This window comes from Panthera onca, chromosome D4 (assembly GCF_046562875.1).
Source record: "Panthera onca isolate mPanOnc1 chromosome D4, mPanOnc1 haplotype 2, whole genome shotgun sequence".
In the NCBI taxonomy this organism is placed as follows: domain Eukaryota; kingdom Metazoa; phylum Chordata; class Mammalia; order Carnivora; family Felidae; genus Panthera; species Panthera onca.
In genome coordinates this window covers 57,137,531-57,155,744 of record NC_138351.1, presented here as the reverse complement: position 1 = coordinate 57,155,744, position 18,214 = coordinate 57,137,531, and the positions used below count along the sequence as shown (strand labels likewise).

The following is an 18,214-nucleotide window of genomic DNA, read 5'->3' as shown; positions in this document are numbered from 1 at the left end:
GAGACAGTGGATAAAATATGTAGCATAAAGGTATCCTACCAACTCATATATTCCAATTCAATTCAGACACTAACCACTCAGAGGTAGTGTCAGATTCCACAAGTTTCAGGGCACAGTCCCCAACATCTGTGCCCCCACTTGTAGGGTCCTCAGGCCAATTGCATTTCTGACCAACTGGCTACAAGCCCAGGGAGTTCCCATAACCCCTCAGGTTCAATAATTCCTTAGAATGACTCATAACAGTCAGGCATGCTATACTTACAATTAGTTTTTATAAAAGATATGAATCAGGAACAGACAAATGAAAAGACACACAGGGCAGTCTGAGAGGGTCTCAAATGCAGAACTTCATGCTCTAATCCCACTAAGACACATAAGGCACATCACCCTCCTGGCATATTAGTGTGTTCACCAACCAGGAAGTTCTATGAGCTTTGCTGTCCAGAGTTTTGTGGTTTTTTAAATGTTTATTCATTTATTTTGAGAGAGAGAGCTCATGTAGGTAAGAGCAGGGGAGGGACAGAGAGACAGGAGAGAAAGAATCCCAAGCAGGCTCTGCGCCATTCACACAGAGCCCAACACAGGGCTTGAACTCACAAACCGCAAGATCATGACCTGAGCCAAAATCAAGAGTCAGGTGCCCAACCGAGTCACCCAGGAACCCCTGGTGTCCAGAATTTTTACTGAGATTTCATTACGTAAGCATGACTGCATTGTTGGCTGAACTCAATCTCCAGCGCACCTCCCCTTCCCAGAGGTTGTACAGGCTCAAAGCTCCAGCTCTCCAGTGACATGGTTGGTCTTCCTGGTGACCAGCCCCCAGATGATCCTAAGTCATCTCATCTCTTAGCATAAACTCAGGTGTGACAATCAGCAGGACTCATAAATAACAAAGACACTCCTATTACTTGGGAAATTCAAAGATTTAAAGTCTAACTTTCAGAAATCAGGAACAAAGAGCAGTCAAAATTCTTTATTACACAACAGAAAGGAAAAAATTTCTGGATGTAAAAAAAGAAAGCTTCAGGAGGCCATAAACCAGAGATAACTATTCTCACACAGGCTCACGCACACATCACGGGACCACCGTGGATTCCCTTACCTTCACTCTCACTCTTCCACTCACTCTCTTCCACCCAGTCTCACAGTCTCACACAGGCTCCACGCAAAGCAGAAGGATTCCTGCAAGCCACACATTTGCTGCTCCCAAAAATTCTACCCATTTGTCCATCTCTATCCATCTTCCATGGCCCCTGCACAGCACCTCTCCTCTTCTCAGCATACTGATTTCTTGGTCTCCCCTGGAAAGTAAGTAAGCAAATGGTAAGATGAGGGGCAGAGGAGGGATCAGGGAATCTGTGAAAGAGACTGTGAGTTCAGGTCAACACCCAGGTCCAAGTGTGTCTGTGAACCTGACAGTGTACATGTGCCAAATGGGTGTGTCCTTGTGATTATGTGTCCTTGTGTACTGTGGGTTTACCTGTGCATTGTGTATATTCCTGTGCAATCTATACATGGGCGTGTGTAGTGTGGGTGTTCCTGTGTCCCATGTGTGCACCTGTGTGATATAGATGTGCCTGTGTCCCCAGTATTCCTACATGGGTCAGTACTCTGGCTGCCCTTCTCTCTAGAGGCTCTATCTCCTTCAGCCTAGGTTTCCAGAGGAAGAAAAGGACAGGGCACATGGATGGGAAAGAGAGGAACATTAAAGCTATGACCCTGGACACAGGCATCCTGAATTCTAGTCAGGACTATGGTCTTCCCACCTTAAAGCCCCTCAAGCCCTAACCCCTATACCCACCCACCCACCCAGCTCTGAATGATGCCAACAACTCTGAGGACTCTCTTGGTGAACCAACACCAATTCCCAGGAACATTTTTGGTGCCTTTTTGCTGCTACCTCCTCCTCAACAATGGCTACAAGGTGCTGTTGTCTTGTGGGTGGGGGGTGAAGAGTAACCAGTCTCTACTCCCAATCACTTGCTCCATCACCTGGGCCTCCACTCACCATCTTACTCCCCTTCTCCTTGCCAAGCTCCTCCCCACAAGGAAGCCCCTGAAACAGGTTCCCAGATATGGTCCTCAGTTTCTGCCCCACACACCAGGGCCTGCCAGGAAGCTGGGTTTCAGGGCTGTTCCATTCCTTCTGATTCCAGGTTCACTGTGCTGAGAGGTCACCAGCTCTGTACACCCCAGAACAGCCCTCAATGGACCACATCATCTGGAGATCGCAGAACTCTGCAAAGGCAAGCCCAGCTCTCCCTTAGCCCTGCCTTCTCCCTCAGAGCCCCTGCCCAAGACACCCGTGACCCTGCCTCTCTTTCCCCTAGAACAAGTACCACAGTCATTAACCCATGACAGTCTCAGAGGGAGCCCTGTGAATCATCGAGGCTCTGAGGAACAAAGGACCAGAAGAGAGGACCAGCCTTCTGGCAACTCTGCACCAGACCTGACCCTGCCGGGACAGGGCCTGCAGTGTCAGTGTGAGTCTAAGTGTAAGCAGGGATGAGTGTGGCAGGAGCACAGCTTCTCCTCCACACCCAGACTGCAATGTTTCCAATAAAGCCCAACTAGTGCCCACGGATCTGTCTGCCATCTTGTGGCCCAAGCATAGGAAAAGAGGTATGAGACAGGGAGAAAGAAGGTGGGATGAGGGGAGAGAGTAGTTGTCTCCATTCTCCACACTTCAGCCTGAGGGAACTTTCACTTCACTTATTTCTGGTCACTCTCTCCCTTACAGTCCAGCTAGAAGGCTCCCTTCCTCCATCCCCAGACCAACTGGGGCAGCTATGTCCAACGTTTCATAATGGGTTAATTGCTCTTTCTGGACTCTACTGCAGCACCCTCTGTTGCCTCCAACCAGTGTGCTGTGTACTGTAATAATCTGTATTCTCTACTGCTGTATACCCATTCATAGCATGATAAATTTGCTGAATTGAATGACAGTAGGAACAAAAATCACAGGAATATAGCTTTCAGCTCAGAGAGGAAGGGTTGTAACCTTCTGACCATTAACGAGGCCACTCACACAAGTACTCCCGCAGCCTGCTCCATCCAGGCTGGGCCCTCTCTGGAGACCTATTCCTCCTCAGACCCGGGTCATACAAGTGGAATAAGGCAGACAAGAAAGACAAGTGGCAGGGCAGAAGCCAAAGAAAGAGGAGAGAGGATTGGGAAACAGTACTGGATAGCGTCCCAAAGCTCTTTTCTTGCTCCCTGGTCTCCAGGGAGAGAGCTACAAAATCTGACTCTATCCCTGTAAAAGAAGGTCCTGTGCTCCACATCCTAGTAATAAGGCCCGACTCCGCCCCCTTAGGATAGATAGACCCTGGCTCCACCTCCAGTGTGTCACTTTGACTCCGCCTCCGTTGAAGGAATGCCCTGACTTCGCTCCTTCCGGGTAATAGGCAAGCCCCACCCCTGGTGCGCGACGGAGTCCCTATGACGTAACGGTAACGGTCTGTTTCCGGGGTGGAGCCAAGGAGGGCGGGAGTTTAGGCTGCGCCGACCCCTCAGCCCCCCTCCAGGTGATCCCCACCCCCGAAATCCTCACCCAGGGGCCCTAATATCCCAGGTCCATGACCGCAAAGCCTTTCTCCCTGATCCCCTAAATGTCCCAGATCCCCGAGGTGACCGACCTAATTCCTTAACGTCTGGTGCCTCCCGATTTTTCAATCCCCCACCCTATCCCGATGTGGCAATTGAGGCTTCCGGGGGGCACCTGCCTCAGATTACCTGAGAACAGGTCAGACGGGTCCTGGGAATGACAGAGAGGGGGACATGGGGTTGGAGAATCCTTGACCCAATCATGCTGCTCCCCAGGAGACGTTCGGAGCCCAGGACATGTCGGGATTGAGGAGATACGAGGTGGCGCTGGAGGCGGAGGAGGAGTGAGTGGAGGCGGGTTCTGCGGAGGAGGAACCTAGCCGCTCCGGGGTGGGGGAGGGCGCGAGTTCTCTGCGGGCGGGAGGCGTGGGGCCCCTCAAGGGGCGTGGGCTGCGAAGGGAACCGCCTCTAAAGGGCGGGGCGGAGCCTTCCTAGAGAGGGGCGAGGCGTCTAAACCGCAGAGTCTGTGGGGTCAGCCCCGCCCCCCCCGGCCGGCTCTGCCTTCTCTCCGCAGGATCTACTGGGGTTGCTTCTACTTTTTCCCCTGGCTGCGCATGTGGCGGAGGGACAGGAGGTGAGGGGGCTGCGACGCCGCGGACCCGCCCGGGGCATACGAGGCTCAGCCTCGGGGGACGGATGGGGGTAATCTGGGAGTCCCCTCCTTGCCTTATGCCAGTGTCGGGTTGCCCTGCAGCTCGGCGCATCCGCGGGAGCAGAAGTTGGAGCCTCTGCGAGGCCTGATGAGCTGTCTGTCAAGCGGACTGGGCCCTGCCCCCCAGCGCTCGGGTCGCGGCCTCCCTCGCCGCACCCCCGCCGCCACTGCCCAGCCAGCTGGTGCATTAAAGATTTAAACCGAAGTCACCGTGCTGCCCTCCTGACTCTGCCGCCGCTGCCGCCATTCGGTCTGGGAGCCCCTCTACACGCCTGCTTCTCGTTACTGACAGGGCCTCCCTCCCTGATTGGGTGCCCTTCCATATCCAGGCTCCCGTTATTCCTAAGGATCCCTCATCAGTATCAGGCCTCCCATTACTGTCTTTAACTGCCCTCCGCCACCTAACCTCCCCACCCCCTACCTCCCACCCCTCCCTGTAAGTAGCCTATATGCAGAGAACTAAATAGTCCTGTCCTGGTCTTTTCTCCCACCCGTATCCCCACATAGATGTGTTCCACTTCCCTCCTAGAAAGGACTTTGCCAGGTGTCTGAAGCATCTTCTTTGCCTGAGAGTGAATCTAAAATATTTTAAGCCCAGGGTTGTAGGAAGTAGGCAGGGAGGGGAGGGGAAGATTCTTAGAGGCTGACTCCCTCAACCTGCCACAGGGGAATTACTTGGGACTGTTGGAGATCTTTCTTACAGTTAATAACCCAACTTTTGGCTCCTCCAGTCTTTTCCCCGGTTTAAAGATACTTGGCATCAGCTTACCTAACAGTTCTTGCTGTGTGCCTAGAACTCAAAGGCCACTGCTCCTGCCACCCCTTTCTATCTTGTCATCTAGTTAACCTGAGACCCTCTAGGTCCTAAAGTGCTGAGGGTGAGGGCCTCCTGGTGGGCCTGCTTCTGTTAGGGACTGGTTCCAGCATCAGAAAAGGTACCAGAAGATTAAGTTAAAGAGACAGCCCAGTGTATGGATGAGGGCAAAGCTAACTTTTAGCCTGGGGCTGCCCCTGCCACAGCAGCTTGTGGCTGGGGAAACCACTTGGCCCTATCTTTGGAGAAGCCAAAGGGGAGAAATTGGTACATACCCAAAAGAACTCATTACTTGCCTTCCCAGGTGTCCGGACCGATTGGTCCAGAAAAGACCACAAAGTATATGGCAGACAGCCAGCTGATGGAGATCTGTAATAAAACAATGGCACCTCAAGAGCTGCACCTGAGCTCTGGGGTACATGTCCGGACTGGAGGGTGGGAGAGAGACCCTAAGGCCTCTGGTACTATCAGTTCAAGATGAGTGACCTCTGGGTTGTGGCCACCTTCAAGAACAGACCCAGACTCTTGAGCCATTTCCTCACAATGCCTACATCAAGAACCCTGTCAAAAGTGGAGTACCCTGTCAAGCCCAGGGCCTACACCTCACCAGGACACTATCAGAATTCCTGAGTATTCACAAGACAAACTCCAGGGAAAGACCTTCAAGCCTCACCCTGGACAGAAGAGAGGAGAAACTTGAAATGTTCAGCATGGGAGGGGGACTAGTTCCTACTCTTGGAACTGATGGTCCCTCCTGATTGTTTCAGCAACCCTGCAGCAGAAAGATGCCCAGGATAGGTTTGGGTCCCTATCCCAAGAGAAGGCCTGCCCCATAGAGGATAGCTGGCCACAGAGCAGAAGGCTGCACAAGGCACCCCCCCTGCAACAACCAGATAAAGTCTGGATTACTGGGTTATGGCTCAGTTTATGTTTCGAATACAGAGCAAGACTTGAGGGTTGAAATCCCCAGACTAGGAGTGGGAAATTCTTCAAGGTGCCAGGGGCACTAAACTTAGCAACTTGCCCCAACCATAGCCAGTTCCCAGCTTCCTTGAAAGCACAAGAAGAGGAGGAGAACTTTTGTTTTAGAGGGTGAGGGGAAAAAGGGAATTAGGGCTGGTTATAGGATAGGAGAGAAGAGACAGGGAGGAGATGAGAGGTTGGGGCTTTAGCAAGAGGATGGGATGCAGAGAGTGTAAGGGTTGGGGCCTGGGTTGGGGTAGGGGTAGTATTACAGGACATGGCTGGGGAGCAGGGCCTGGCTGGAATTTGAATAGAACAAAAGAAAGCTCATTGAGCTCTTGAGTCTGATGTCTGCATAAACCAGAGACTGATTCTGGAAACCCCAGGCACCCCTCCTGGCAAGAGGCTGGCATTTCTGGGATAGGACTAGGCAAAAACAGGAAGGTAAGATTTCTTGGGTCTTTTCCCTGTTTGACATCAGCAACCTGGCACCAAAGAACTTTACCTTCTTTCATCTTTCCACCCCATCCTTCCTCCCTGTCTCATCTCCCTGGGAAAAGCAGCCCCTACTTCATCATCCCCAAGGTACCCCAGTACCAAAAAGGGCCTTGTCCTGGCTTCTCACTCTGGATGTAACTGTTCCAGCCAAGACTCATCCTCAGCCAGAAGGACTTGCTTTAGGGACCCATTCTCATCAATTTCTCCTGATAAGACAGGCAGGCTAGGACAGGAAGTATATAGAGGGGAAGATGAAGGCAAGTTGGTGCTGGCCTGCCCTCTGCTCCCACCCCACCCAAAATTCCCCTGTCAGAATTTGTGTGTGTTCATATGATTGTGTGACTGGATGATTGTGAAGACACAACTGTGTGGGAGTGGGACTTTGAGGCCAACTGGGGCTATATGATTCTGTCCTTGGTTGTCTGAGCATGTGAGGTTGACTGAGTGAGGTGTGACTATGAATGTGACTATGGGTATATGAGTATGAATGTCCATCATTGGATGCCACCGTGGATCCTTAGCTGCCCTTACTTGGCCACTATGTCATCAGCCTTCACATCATGCAGTACCCCTCTCTCCAGCTTCTCTGTCCAGGGCTTAGAAGCCATGGGAAATGGCAGCCCTAGAAGAGAAAGGGGTCTGTGGCAATTAGGGCTCAGGAATGTCACAGGATGAGCAATACATCTTCACCTGCCTCTGACTCACCTGGTGCCCCAGGTAAAAGGCACCCAGATAAAAGGTAGGGGAGGAGGAGAAGAGAGAAGTATCCAAGCTGAGCAGCATGAAGGGGCCCTCACCCACAAGCAGCCTCCTTCTGCTACTGCTGCTGCTGACCCCAGACCCTGGAGCAGGTGAGTGCTTGGGGGTCTAGAAGGCCAGGGATTTGGGTAAATGGGGTGGAGGGAAAGGGACCCAGGAAGTCCATCCTCCAGCTGTCTGATAGAAGGGTTTGGGGTCAGGAGTCCTCTGAACACATGGCCCCATTGTCCCCTAGCACTGCTACTGTCACCCAGCATTACCTGCTGTACTCAGCTCTACCGCCAGCCACTCTCGAACAAGCTACTGAGGAAAGTCATCCGGGTGGAACTGCAGGAAGCTGATGGGGACTGTCACCTCCAGGCCTTCGTGTGAGCTCTGACCCTGCCCCTCATATTGACCCCTGACTCTGACCTCAGTCCCAACCTGACGCTGACCCCAACCCCAACCCCAGCCCCAGCCCCAGCCCCAGTTGCTAATTCTGATGCTGACTCAGGTTTTCATTTAGCCTTTGCCCTAACCCCTGGACCCTAACCTCATCTCCAAGCTATGACTATGGCTTTGCACCTTTCCTTTCCCAGGCTTCACTTGTCTCGACGCAGTGTCTGCATCCATCCTCAGAACCGCAGCCTGGCTCGGTGGTTTGAGCGCCAAGGGAGGAGATTCCAGGGTATTCTACCTAACCTGAATTTGGAGCTGATAGAGAAAATGGACCAGGGGCCGTAATAGCCAAAATAATAAAGCATCATTGGACAATAGTCTCTGACTGTGGTCTCCAAGTTCTATGCGTTCTCCTGTGAGCCCTGACTCTGAAGCTGGGTAACATGTCAATAAACAGAAGAACCTCTTCATTCTCTTTATTCACATCTTCACAAACCCCTCCAGGGGCAAGGTCAAGAGCCAAGGACCCACACATACTCCCCAGGCACCTACATGCATAAATTTAGAGAACACACATTCCCTACCTCACATACACATGGGCACACATGGACACAAACATACTCATCTACACACATTACTCTGGTAGACCTCCAACTCTGAGATGAAATCAGACGTCTGGACACTTCCAGCTGGCAGGTTGGGAACACAGAGTCTCATAGAAATGGGCTCCAAACAGAACTTCCAGCTGAGGCCACTCCCCGCCCCCCTGCCTCCATGGGGATCTATCCTGCCTGGGTTTTATCTGTCTGTCCATCCACACCAGCAAGACAGAGTTATAGGTGGAATCAGCTGAAGCCCTCCTGGGTCATCTACAGGTTTGGGGCTCCTAGAAGAAGCAGGAGGCAAATCAAGGGAGATAATAGGACTGGATCTTGGCCCAGACACCCTGAGAATGAAGGAAGGGACCCAGCTCTGAGCCCAACACTTCAAGAATGAATAGGGGTGCCCAGCTCTGATTGAACCCCAATACCCTAAAAATGAGGGAGTATAACTAGCTCTAGGCCCAGGTACATTAAGAATAAGGGAGAGGACCCAGCTCTGATCCAAGATACCCCAAGAATCAGGATAGATGTCCAACTCTGAGCTTAACACCCTGAAAATAAGGGGCCCATCTAGGATCCCCAATACTGTGTAAGAGAAGGAAGAGACTCCATTCTGAGCCCAAGGACTCAAGAATGAAAGTTCCATTCCTGAGCTCAGAAGAATGAGGTGACCCAACTCTGATTTCCAACACTCTTACAATGACTAGAGCATCTGGCTCTTAATCCAGACACTCAAAATGAGGGCACACATCTCCAGGTCCAAACCTCCTAGAGGTCCTACTTACCTGGAAGTTTGTCCACTGGCATCACTGGAGCCAAGAACCCAGGCTTTTGGGGTCCATCCTTACCATCTGGTCTCAGTCTCAGCCTAGAGCATAAAAAGGCAGCTGTCTCCCTGACAATGGTGGGGCATCTCTGTCTCCTCCAAAACAGTGTATTAGTAAAGGGTCAGGAGAAAAATCAGTGAAAATAATGAAGTTGGGGGTTGGAGGGAGTAGGGGAATCATTCCAGAATCATAAATTTTTCAGTGGGAAATCATGAAGGGTGGGAATAGGTTTGGTCTGTGGGTATTAGAGCATCTGTGTGGGATCAGATTTGAGAGCCAATGGCAGTTACTTACCAGAGCCCCAGTGCCAGGGCCCCAGCCGCCAGTCCCAGGAAAGAGAATATTCCCAAAGATGCCAGCACTGCTACCTGCTCCAGGGGGTCCCTGTGGTCTGGGGGAGGGGAGGGTCACATGCCACTGTGAGAGTGAGGCTGCCTAACCAAATCCTTTCTCTCTGGGGCTTTCCTGTCCTCTACAACCTTGATTCACCTGCCCAAGCTCACCAAGTGGCCGTGGATCTGGCAAGAGGGAGGGCCTGGGGGAAGCAGGGCAGTCTGCCTGAGGCTCCTCCTCCAGCTGCTTGTGTGGCTGGCCCCCAGCTGGTATCTCCTTTGGCAGGGGCCCTGAAGGGAGGGGAGACCTGAGAAGAATTGCCCACACGAGGAGGAGCGGGGAAGGGTACCCAGGAGGTGGAAGCTGAAAGGGGAGAGCCAGCTTCTGGGGACCTAACAGAGGTGGAAGCTGAGGGGCAGAGCTTAAGCGAGGGCGGGGCCGCAGGCAACCCAAGCTGAAGCGAAGAAGACCAAAGACCCGAAAACCCGTCCAGCTGACAGAGACTGTGGGGCCGGCCCTCCGCCCATGCCCTGGGCTCAGGGGCTCAGTCTCTCACCAATGCTTGGAGTCCCCCAGGCCTCGGGGCTCCAGGCACTCCAGGTGCCAGCATCCAGAAAGTCCCGGGCACTGACTCGTACAGCATGGGGCAGCCCAGCCACAGCATCCGTAATCACTTCCTCCAATCCAGCTGGCTCCACCTGGGAATGAAGATGGTTCCTTGGCCCATTATCCAGGTTGTAAGTGCCAAGACTACCTGCCTTCCAGACTCAGTTAGCAAACAGCACCCCTTCCTCCCAGTCCTGTCCCTGTCAGACTGCTGGAGACATCTGGCCTCATGTGGGGTGGCTGGTGGTGTCAGGTCTACACCTAGTGTTTGAAAGACAAAAGTACATAGTGGTTATGTAGACAGGCTGTGTCATCAGACTGCCAGGGTTCAAATCTTTGCTATATCACTTGGGCTGCTCTGTGCCTCGGTTTCTTCATTTGTAAAGTAGAGGTGAATATACCTGAACAAGATAATGCATGTAAAATGTGTAGTATGGCACCTGGCGAGCAGACAGTGCTCCATAAATATTGGTTATTATCTGAGGCAGCTGCTCCCCTGACTTGATGCTAGCCAATCTTTAACATCTCCAGAGGTGGGAATTCACTATTATCTTCATCTGGGTGTATGAATGTTTGTATGAGGTTGTGCCTCTGGGTGAAAGGCACTCCTTTTCCTAGAAAAGTTATTTGTAAAAAGCCACTCCTGTCTTCCCACGGATGGGTTTATGTTAGAGTTACAGCCCCCCAGGGCAGAGGCTAGGCCTGTAAGGCCCTGCTCCAACCCAAGCACCCAGCACAAAGGCTGGCCCATGGACAGCACTGTATGGGGGGAGGTTACAGGACTTCAGTGACCTGCTAGTGTGCCAGAAAGTAATGAAGAATAACCAGGAACATGAAACCAGAGGCAGAACCTATAGCCCCAGATTGGGACATACTCCAGGTCTCACCGTGGACCAGGCTGGATGCTGCGCTGGACGGTACTGCAGTCGGAACTTGAGCAGAAAGTGGGGCTGGCGGGGCCAGGAGGCCGGGTATGTCCAGCTGGCACGCAGGCGGCGGGGGTAGCCAGGTACCGACTCTACTCGAAGCCCCTGAGGTGGGTCAGGGCGCACTGAGGGGGGTGGAGACACAAAGTCAGGACAGGCAGCAGGTACCCGTCCCTTCTCCCCACTACCTCCGAAGGGAAGGTGGGTGCATGCCTAAAGGTACCTGAGGGAGGCACTTCCAAGGGGTATGGGGAAATCTTAAGCTTGACCATCCATTGGGCTCAGGACTTGTCTGTCATCCCTATTATAAAATGAGCTGAGATCTAGGGACAGGTTTTTGAAGTGTTTGTTTAGTGAATTAAAGAGTGATTCTGCTTTCTATTCAAGGAAGAAAATTAATTAGCCTAAATTTCAGCTAGAGCTTTAGTTCCCGCCTCCCACATACAGATCAATAGGAAAGAGAGACTAGCAAGGGCTTACACCAGGCAGGGAGGACATGAGACATGGCGGCCTTCAACACAGGGCTAGAAGCAAAGAGGCAACTCTGGGGCTAGGAAGCCAGGAAGGGATAGTGGCAGCAGCCTCTAGAGACTGAAGTAACTCTGCCTGCTGGGCTCTGATCTCTTTGGCTTTTTAGTCTCCATGGGGGCTATCTGTATGTTAAAATGGGGTCTATGTCAGGAAGGAAGTATTTGGGTACTCTGACAGTGGGAGGTTCTGTGTTGGACTATCTGTACTCTGGAGTCCATTTGGGGTCTCTGAGGTGGGGATCTGAGGAAGCAGTAGGAATGAGTACTCACAGATGCTCTGCAAGCTCACATCCAGCAGGCGTGTACTGGCCCCTAGGGGGTTCACCTCAGTCACATTGATTCGGTACTGGCTCCAGAATTCTGCCCCATGGACTACACAGCGGGAAGCCCCTGGGGGATCCTGTGGGCATGGCCAGGGCCCTGTGGATGGACTCATCCTAGGAGGGAGGATGTGATCTTGAGCTTGGAAAGGCTCACTGCAGGACCTAGCTAGAGCCCCCAACCTCTCCGTTATGTCCTACCTCTGGCCATCAGCTCCTGGTACTGTCTTCTTCCTGGCAGGGAAGGGTGCCATCTGAGTTCAGGAAGGAAAAGAGGATCCTCCCTCTCTCTAAGGCCTTCCTCAAGATCTCCCTCACTGCCCCCCATACCCACATTGTGCCTACACGCCCAAATGTATAGGCACAGGGGCGCTTGTGGCTCAGTCATTTAAGCATCTGACTCTTGATTTCAGCACAAGTCATGATGTCACAGTCATGAGATCAAGACCCATGTCTGGCTCCACACTGACAGTGAGATTCTCTCTCTCTCTCTCTCTCCCCCTCTGCCCCTTTCCCACTTGTGTGCATGCTCTCTCTCTCTCTCTCTCTCTCTCTCTCTCTCTCTCAAAATAAACATTAAAAAAAAATGTATAGGCACACACACCCAATCATGCACACACCTGTAGGAGGTGAGGTAGCGGGTGGGTAAACCGCTGACCTGACTGGGGCTCCAAGTGCAGGAGAAGTTCTCATAGTCAGCTGCTTGGCAGGAGACAACAGGGCGGGCTGGGGGGTCTAGAGGCAGAGGGTACAACCAGAATCTGAGAAGTCCCCAGGTCCTCCCCATCCCAAAGGGCTTACTCAGGTCCTGGACTCCCTCCAAGAGCCCCTTATCTCATCACTGCCACCCAATACTGTCTCCCCAACTCACAGCCCAGCTGTAGGGTCACAATGCCCTTAAGTGCACCATCCAGGGTCCGGCAGATGTAGGTGCCTTCATCAGTGCTGTCTGCCCGGGCCAAGACCAGTTCATGCCCTAGCCCAGAGTCAGGTCCTTGAAGCAGCCTTGTCTCCCCATCCCGAAACCAGGACACCGGGGCCCTGGGGGTGAGATGACGTATGATAGAGGGAAGATTTAAAGTGTAAGCCATGCTACAGCTCTCCATCGGCTTCTCACTGTGCTTGCAATAAAAACCAGAGTCCTTTTGCTGGCTTACAAAGCCCCTGGTGATCTAGCCCTTGCCTTCCTTTCCTTCTTCAGCTCCTCTCTCTCTCCCCTTCACCCACCACAATCCAGTCACACTTGTGTTCTTTCTGCTCAAGAGTATTGAGCTCATTCACACCTCAGGGCATTTGCACTAGCTGTTCCCTCTGCCTCTTTCCTGACCTTCAGAAATTAGCTTCAATATTACCTCCTCAGAGAAGCCTTCCCTGATTACCAATAAAAAGTAACCAATCAGTTATCAGTTATCTCTTCCACATCACTTTCTTTTGATTTTCTGCCCTGCAGGTACTAGTACCTGGCAAGTACCATGCTTATTTGCTTATTGTCCATCTGCCCTACTAGAATGTAACCTCTGCAAGGGCGGGCTTCTTGCCAGGCTTGTGCTCTGCTGGATCCGAGAGCCTAAAATAGACCAGGGACTTGGCAGGTGCTCAATACATGTTGGTTGAAATTTTCTGTTGAATAAGGATGGTTTGAGGATTAGGATAGCTAGAGAGGTGAGAATTATAGACACAGGGGGCAAGGATGGGAGGGACATGAGGACTGGACAGAGTAAGAAAGGGTCATGAGTATCAGCCCAATAGGCAGATGGGGCACTTACCCAGAAGTCACTCCAGGGCAACACAGTGTCATGGACCTGCCAGGCTGCCCATACTGGACCCCTGTGGAGGGCACATCTGAGGAGAGGCTCTTTCTTCCTTTCCCTATCTCCCATCCCAGCCCCCACTCAGTGAGCACAATGGGGTAAGGGGCAGACTTTTAAGCCCTGTGTGTGTGTGGGGGGGGGGGGGGGGGGTCATTGGGTCAAAGCATCATGTTATAATCTGGAGACAGATGTCAGAAGACAGGGTAGAAAGGAAATGTTGCCAGGTTTCATGTCAGGGGTTGGGGAGTCATAGACTAAGCATGGAAAGGGCCCACAGTGAGGGTGGCAAGTCACAAGTCGGAGTTAGAGTCATATAGCAGGATTCTTCTCACCTGGGGGGCCCCAGGCCTGGGGGCAGGGGGAGGAGGTGGACACCAGGGCTATAGCCACGGCCACCAGGACCCTGCTCAGCCCTGAGCAGCTGCTGCTCATCTATGGGGAGAGAGGTAGGGTCAGCAATCCCCCATTCCCAGATTGGAGGCTAAAGCCTGCCTCTTCCTCTTCTAAACTGTGATGTTCTAGGAAGAAAACTAAGGTACCAAATTGGGTAAGGATATCAGAAAATATTAGGGGATCTGATCTAAGTCTCCTTTCCACCATATACCCAGTGCTGCGTGTGCATGCATGCACACACACACACACACACACACATACACACACACCCTCACACCCTCCATCTCAGTGCTGGGCCTAGGGCCCAGAACAAAAGCCGGAGGCGACAGACTGTGCCAGCAGTTCCCCCACACACGCACCACTCTTGGCACCCACCCCTGGCACCAAGTGCTGGCACCAGCGCAGTCACTCCCATTAACTCCTCCAACCCAGCTGTTGGGAATTCCAGTGTCTACCCCCACCTGGCCCAGGACTAGTCTTTGCCTCTGACTGACCTGAGACAGCCTTCATCACCCTTGGGTGGAGGGCTGTCATGGTAGGTCTGAGTCCACTCTGTACTCCTACCATGAGGCCTAGCCCTGCTCTGGCTGCCAGGCCTCTTCTCTCCTGGGCCTGGCTCCTTGGACCACTCATCTGGGCCTGACTCTGGAATCTTGTTGGTCTCGAGCCTGTGAGGCTGGATGGGGCGAGGGTGCAGGCTGAGACTGCAGAGTTAAGCAGATCCAGATGCCTTGGCTGCTGCCAGAGGCTGGGGGCGGGCGAAGAGCCAGGAGATGGAGACAGGGTGTCGGGGAGGGGAGAGGAGGCTGAGAGGAGCTAGGAGTCTGCAGGGAAAGGGGCCTGGAGTGGAGGCTACAGAACCAGGAGATGCTCAGAAATCAGGACTGGGAGGTGGTAGGGGCTCAGTGAGGCAAGGGATGGGCTTGGGCAGCAGGGAAGTAGAAGTGCAGAGGGAGTAAGCAACCATGTGTGTATGGAGGTGGGGGTGCTAGGAGAGAGGGATTCTGGATGGGAGAAGGGCAGGATGAGAAAAGCAGTGGGGAAGTGGCCATGGGGACAGGAGAAGAAGCAGAAACAGAGAGGGCCCAGGCAGGCAAGGGCTCCAGGAGAGGAAGAGCACAGATCCCTCTCAAGTAGAGCAGAGTAAGGGCCTCCATGTGTCTGTCTGAATGTGTCTAGTGGCTCACCCCTACCCACTCCCCCACCCCCCACCCAGAGAACATTTACCCTACGCAGCCCTGCCCTACCTCGGTGATCCCAGTGGTTGAGTGTCCATGGCCTCCAGGACTTACTCCCACCAGCTACAGCACCCGTCTCAGCTCCACTCAGTTCTGGGACCCCAGAATCATCCCCTCCTTCCCTTTCCCTCCCCCCGCCCCTCTGGGCCCTAGAGCTCAGCCGCCCTGAGCTAGGCCCCCACCTCCCTCTCTCCTCCTCCCTCCTCTCCTTTCACCCCCCTCCCACCCGAGGCCCTGGGAAGGGAAGAGGCCTCCCCCCAGTCTGGAAATGAAGCCACAGGCACAGCCAGGGCCAGCAAGAGGGAAAGGAGGGCTGCTTATATCCCTGTCAGGGAGAGATTCCCTATGTTTTCACCCAGCCACATTCATGTGTGGACTTAACAGACACAATCAATTAAAAGACACTCCCTTGAACACATGTGGACATAACCAAATGAAAAATCAGAGATTCATGCCCCACTCTTTTCGCTCCCCAGTAAATATTTCCTTAGGGCATAGTTAGGTGTTTTTTGAGGGGAAAGGAGGCCCCAGGTTGGGGGATATAAAGAAAATCCAGAGTCCAGTTCCTCCGCCCCAGGACGTTCCAGCCATTTCTCACCTCCCCCTCCACTCTTTGGGCCCCAGCACCAGGAAATGCCTTTGGTCCCTTGGTGCCAGATACATAAGACCCACACTTACCCTCAGACACACACTCTCAGATACAGCCACTCACAGTCACATGGATACACTCATTGTCACTCAGACTCATACCCTCACATAGATACACAGATACTTAGCACTCTGCCCCTGCAATAGGGTCACAGCACTCCCTAAAAGCAAATCTTCATCATGGTTTGAGTCCCCTCTTCTAGGGAGCTCTTAGTATGGCAAATCCCACATCTCATCACTGCCCCAGGCCCCCACGTAGCCAAAAAGACAAAGGTGAACAGGGAAGTCAGGCATAGGGGCACAGAGATGCACAGGACATGAGAAGCAGAATTAAAAAGCAGATACACAGAGATACCAGGGGAGACAAAACTGTGAGGAGACACAGAAAATGACAGCTCTAGGAAAACAGTAGTAGGGGGAGAAAAAGACATATAAGGAAACTGAGGGAAACAGAAAATAAGGAGCAGTAGACCAATGACAGGGACTCTAGAGCACAGAAAGGAAGGGAAGCCAAGTGTGTTGGGGTGAGTCTGTCTTTTCTGGACATTAAAATAGAAAGGTCAGTCCCACTGACTATTGAAGTTGGTCCCCAAGTACAACACAGCTCCACTTCTAGTCTAACACAGGACACAGGACACACACATAGTACAAATCTCACTCTTGCTCTGCTACTGCTGAAGTCACACAATGGTACACACAAACCCAGCCCCCGACTCTCACACTGGCAGACAGTCTTAAATCCCACAGAGACCTTCCCAAAATACATTCCCCATGTGGTCACAGGCCCTCTCACACAAACACACAACCCAAAAACTGCACATTGACAGAACACATAATCCCACACTTGCACAGCCACATGCAGACTCAACCACACGCACACTGACACACGCAGTCATATTAACTGCCAGTTGCACCAAGTGACACTCAGTTACAGGTCCACACACTGACATCGAGACACACAGACACACAGACACACACACACACACACACACACACACTGACAGTCGGTCAATCACTCCAGGCCCTTCAGATCGTACACTACCCTGCCCCGCCCTCTCCTGGCAAGGCTTCCTCCAATACTCCCGCCGGCCCCACCAGGCCTCACCTTCTGCGGCCTCCGCCGCCAGCGCCCTCCGCCCTCGCCCTCTGCCCCGGCCTCTACTCCCTCTCGCCCTGGGGCCCCCGCAGTGGGGGCGGCTCCACCCAGGCACCAATGGAAGGACAAGGGTGAAAAGGGGGAGGGTCTGGGCCCATTGGAGCCTCCATCTGCCAATCACCGCCACCCCACCTCTGCCGGACACTTCCTGTCCCGTCCGGGACTGAGAGACGGAGTCTGGAGTTAGATTCCTAGGTCCTTGCCTAGAGTCGGGTCCTGGGACCGCAGGACTGGAAGTTTTCAGGCCCCTCTTCCTTCCATCAGTCCAAAAACAAAGCCTCAAGTTCAGTGGCTCAGGAGCCATTGGGCAGGTGACTGGAGGAGCTGTGGTACCCCTGACTCCAGATAAGGACTTGTGTGGTGCGATGGTTCTGAAACTTTGCCGAACACTGTGGTTTTAAAATTGCCAAGCCACACTCCAAACCAATTAAATCCGAATCTCTGGAAACTGGCCTTGGCATCAGTGTTTAAATTTCCCAAATGATTCCAAAATACAGCCAAATCGAGTGTGGGGTCCGGTGTTTGTGTAGGTGTATGCCTTAAGAAACCAGCCAATCACCCAGGGTTCACATCCACTCCCCAGTCACTGGGACCTCAAGGAAGATGTGTACCATGTCTTTCTGAGCTCCTTCCAGAGACTCCAAGTCCCAGACCCTACCTGTTCAGGGTCTCAAGAAAAAACCCTGGACTGGAAGGCAGGCAGCCAAGGTTCTCCTTGGGCCAAGTCATCACTGTCTAGTCTTGGCATGATAGCCCCTGCCAAACTCGGGTCCCTTGAGAGAAGATGAAGATAAAAAGCCTCTGGCCATCCTTGCATTGCTCACAAGCCCTATCCTCACCTAAAATTTTGGAGGATACTAGGTGGCATCAGGTCTCCTGGGTTGCATGCCCCGTTACTGTTACAGTCATACATTCTTGCCAAGGAAACCATCCAGAGGAGAGGGAGTAGAACCCAGGGTCCCTCCAAAAACCACCCCCTCCTTGTAGGTGCTGCGGCTCCTAACTCTGATAGCCCCTTCCCTGCCAGAGCTGTTTTTTTTCCTTTCTTCCCCTGCAATGACTGGGGCACATGGGGAACACAAGTGTGCAGAGTCTGCACATATATACTGCATGTGAGAGTCTAGAGAAGGACACAAAGCCATGTACACTCCCTA

At 52.8% G+C, this 18,214-nt stretch overlaps 3 protein-coding genes across 6 annotated transcripts; 2 read left to right on the top strand and 1 right to left on the bottom strand.

Annotated features, from left to right (window-relative positions):
- Nucleotides 1–958: 958 nt before the first annotated feature.
- Nucleotides 959–17,105, bottom strand: IL11RA (interleukin 11 receptor subunit alpha). Of its 2 annotated transcripts, none has more exons than XM_060609407.3 (14): nt 17,010–17,105; nt 13,958–14,057; nt 13,581–13,641; nt 12,686–12,855; nt 12,435–12,549; nt 12,016–12,048; nt 11,765–11,931; nt 10,926–11,089; nt 9,989–10,130; nt 9,603–9,722; nt 9,394–9,490; nt 9,058–9,140; nt 5,348–5,441; nt 959–1,301 (listed from the first exon to the last, which is right to left on the bottom strand). In XM_060609407.3, the coding sequence occupies exons 2-14, from the start codon at nt 14,055–14,057 to the stop codon at nt 1,151–1,153; spliced, it is 1,497 nt and encodes a 498-aa protein (XP_060465390.1). In that variant the 5' UTR covers nt 17,010–17,105; the 3' UTR covers nt 959–1,150. The 2 variants fall into 2 exon arrangements, with proteins under 2 accessions (XP_060465390.1, XP_060465391.1); XM_060609408.3 differs by lacking the exon at nt 17,010–17,105 and adding an exon at nt 15,266–15,386.
- On the top strand, nt 3,214–4,463 carry LOC132663265 (uncharacterized). Of its 3 annotated transcripts, none has more exons than XM_078436727.2 (4): nt 3,214–3,452; nt 3,823–3,890; nt 4,121–4,180; nt 4,301–4,463. In XM_078436727.2, the coding sequence occupies exons 2-4, from the start codon at nt 3,844–3,846 to the stop codon at nt 4,455–4,457; spliced, it is 264 nt and encodes an 87-aa protein (XP_078292853.1). In that variant the 5' UTR covers nt 3,214–3,452; nt 3,823–3,843; the 3' UTR covers nt 4,458–4,463. The 3 variants fall into 3 exon arrangements, with proteins under 3 accessions (XP_078292853.1, XP_060465408.1, XP_078292852.1); XM_060609425.2 differs by lacking the exon at nt 3,214–3,452 and adding an exon at nt 3,453–3,527; XM_078436726.1 differs by lacking the exon at nt 3,214–3,452 and adding an exon at nt 3,534–3,745.
- On the top strand, nt 6,304–8,047 carry CCL27 (C-C motif chemokine ligand 27). The gene is made up of 3 exons (XM_060609423.3): nt 6,304–7,384; nt 7,528–7,660; nt 7,871–8,047. The coding sequence occupies exons 1-3, from the start codon at nt 7,315–7,317 to the stop codon at nt 8,013–8,015; spliced, it is 348 nt and encodes a 115-aa protein (XP_060465406.1). The 5' UTR covers nt 6,304–7,314; the 3' UTR covers nt 8,016–8,047.
- Nucleotides 17,106–18,214: the final 1,109 nt, after the last annotated feature.

What these genes read in the sequence shown, in the direction of transcription:
- CCL27 (XM_060609423.3), top strand. Translation starts at nt 7,315, where the DNA reads ATGAAGGGGCCCTCACCCACAAGCAGCCTCCTTCTGCTACTGCTGCTG. An exon ending in GACCCCAGACCCTGGAGCAG is followed by an intron (nt 7,385 to 7,527) that starts GTGAGTGCTTGG and finishes ATTGTCCCCTAG; the next exon opens with CACTGCTACTGTCACCCAGC. An exon ending in TGTCACCTCCAGGCCTTCGT is followed by an intron (nt 7,661 to 7,870) that starts GTGAGCTCTGAC and finishes TTCCTTTCCCAG; the next exon opens with GCTTCACTTGTCTCGACGCA.
- IL11RA (XM_060609407.3), bottom strand. Translation starts at nt 14,057, where the DNA reads ATGAGCAGCAGCTGCTCAGGGCTGAGCAGGGTCCTGGTGGCCGTGGCT. An exon ending in CCAGGCCTGGGGCCCCCCAG is followed by an intron (nt 13,642 to 13,957) that starts GTGAGAAGAATC and finishes TGCCCTCCACAG; the next exon opens with GGGTCCAGTATGGGCAGCCT. An exon ending in CTGGGGGACTCCAAGCATTG is followed by an intron (nt 9,723 to 9,988) that starts GTGAGAGACTGA and finishes CCCTCCCTTCAG; the next exon opens with GGCCCCTGCCAAAGGAGATA.
- LOC132663265 (XM_078436727.2), top strand. Translation starts at nt 3,844, where the DNA reads ATGTCGGGATTGAGGAGATACGAGGTGGCGCTGGAGGCGGAGGAGGA. An exon ending in GCGCTGGAGGCGGAGGAGGA is followed by an intron (nt 3,891 to 4,120) that starts GTGAGTGGAGGC and finishes TTCTCTCCGCAG; the next exon opens with GATCTACTGGGGTTGCTTCT. An exon ending in ATGTGGCGGAGGGACAGGAG is followed by an intron (nt 4,181 to 4,300) that starts GTGAGGGGGCTG and finishes GTTGCCCTGCAG; the next exon opens with CTCGGCGCATCCGCGGGAGC.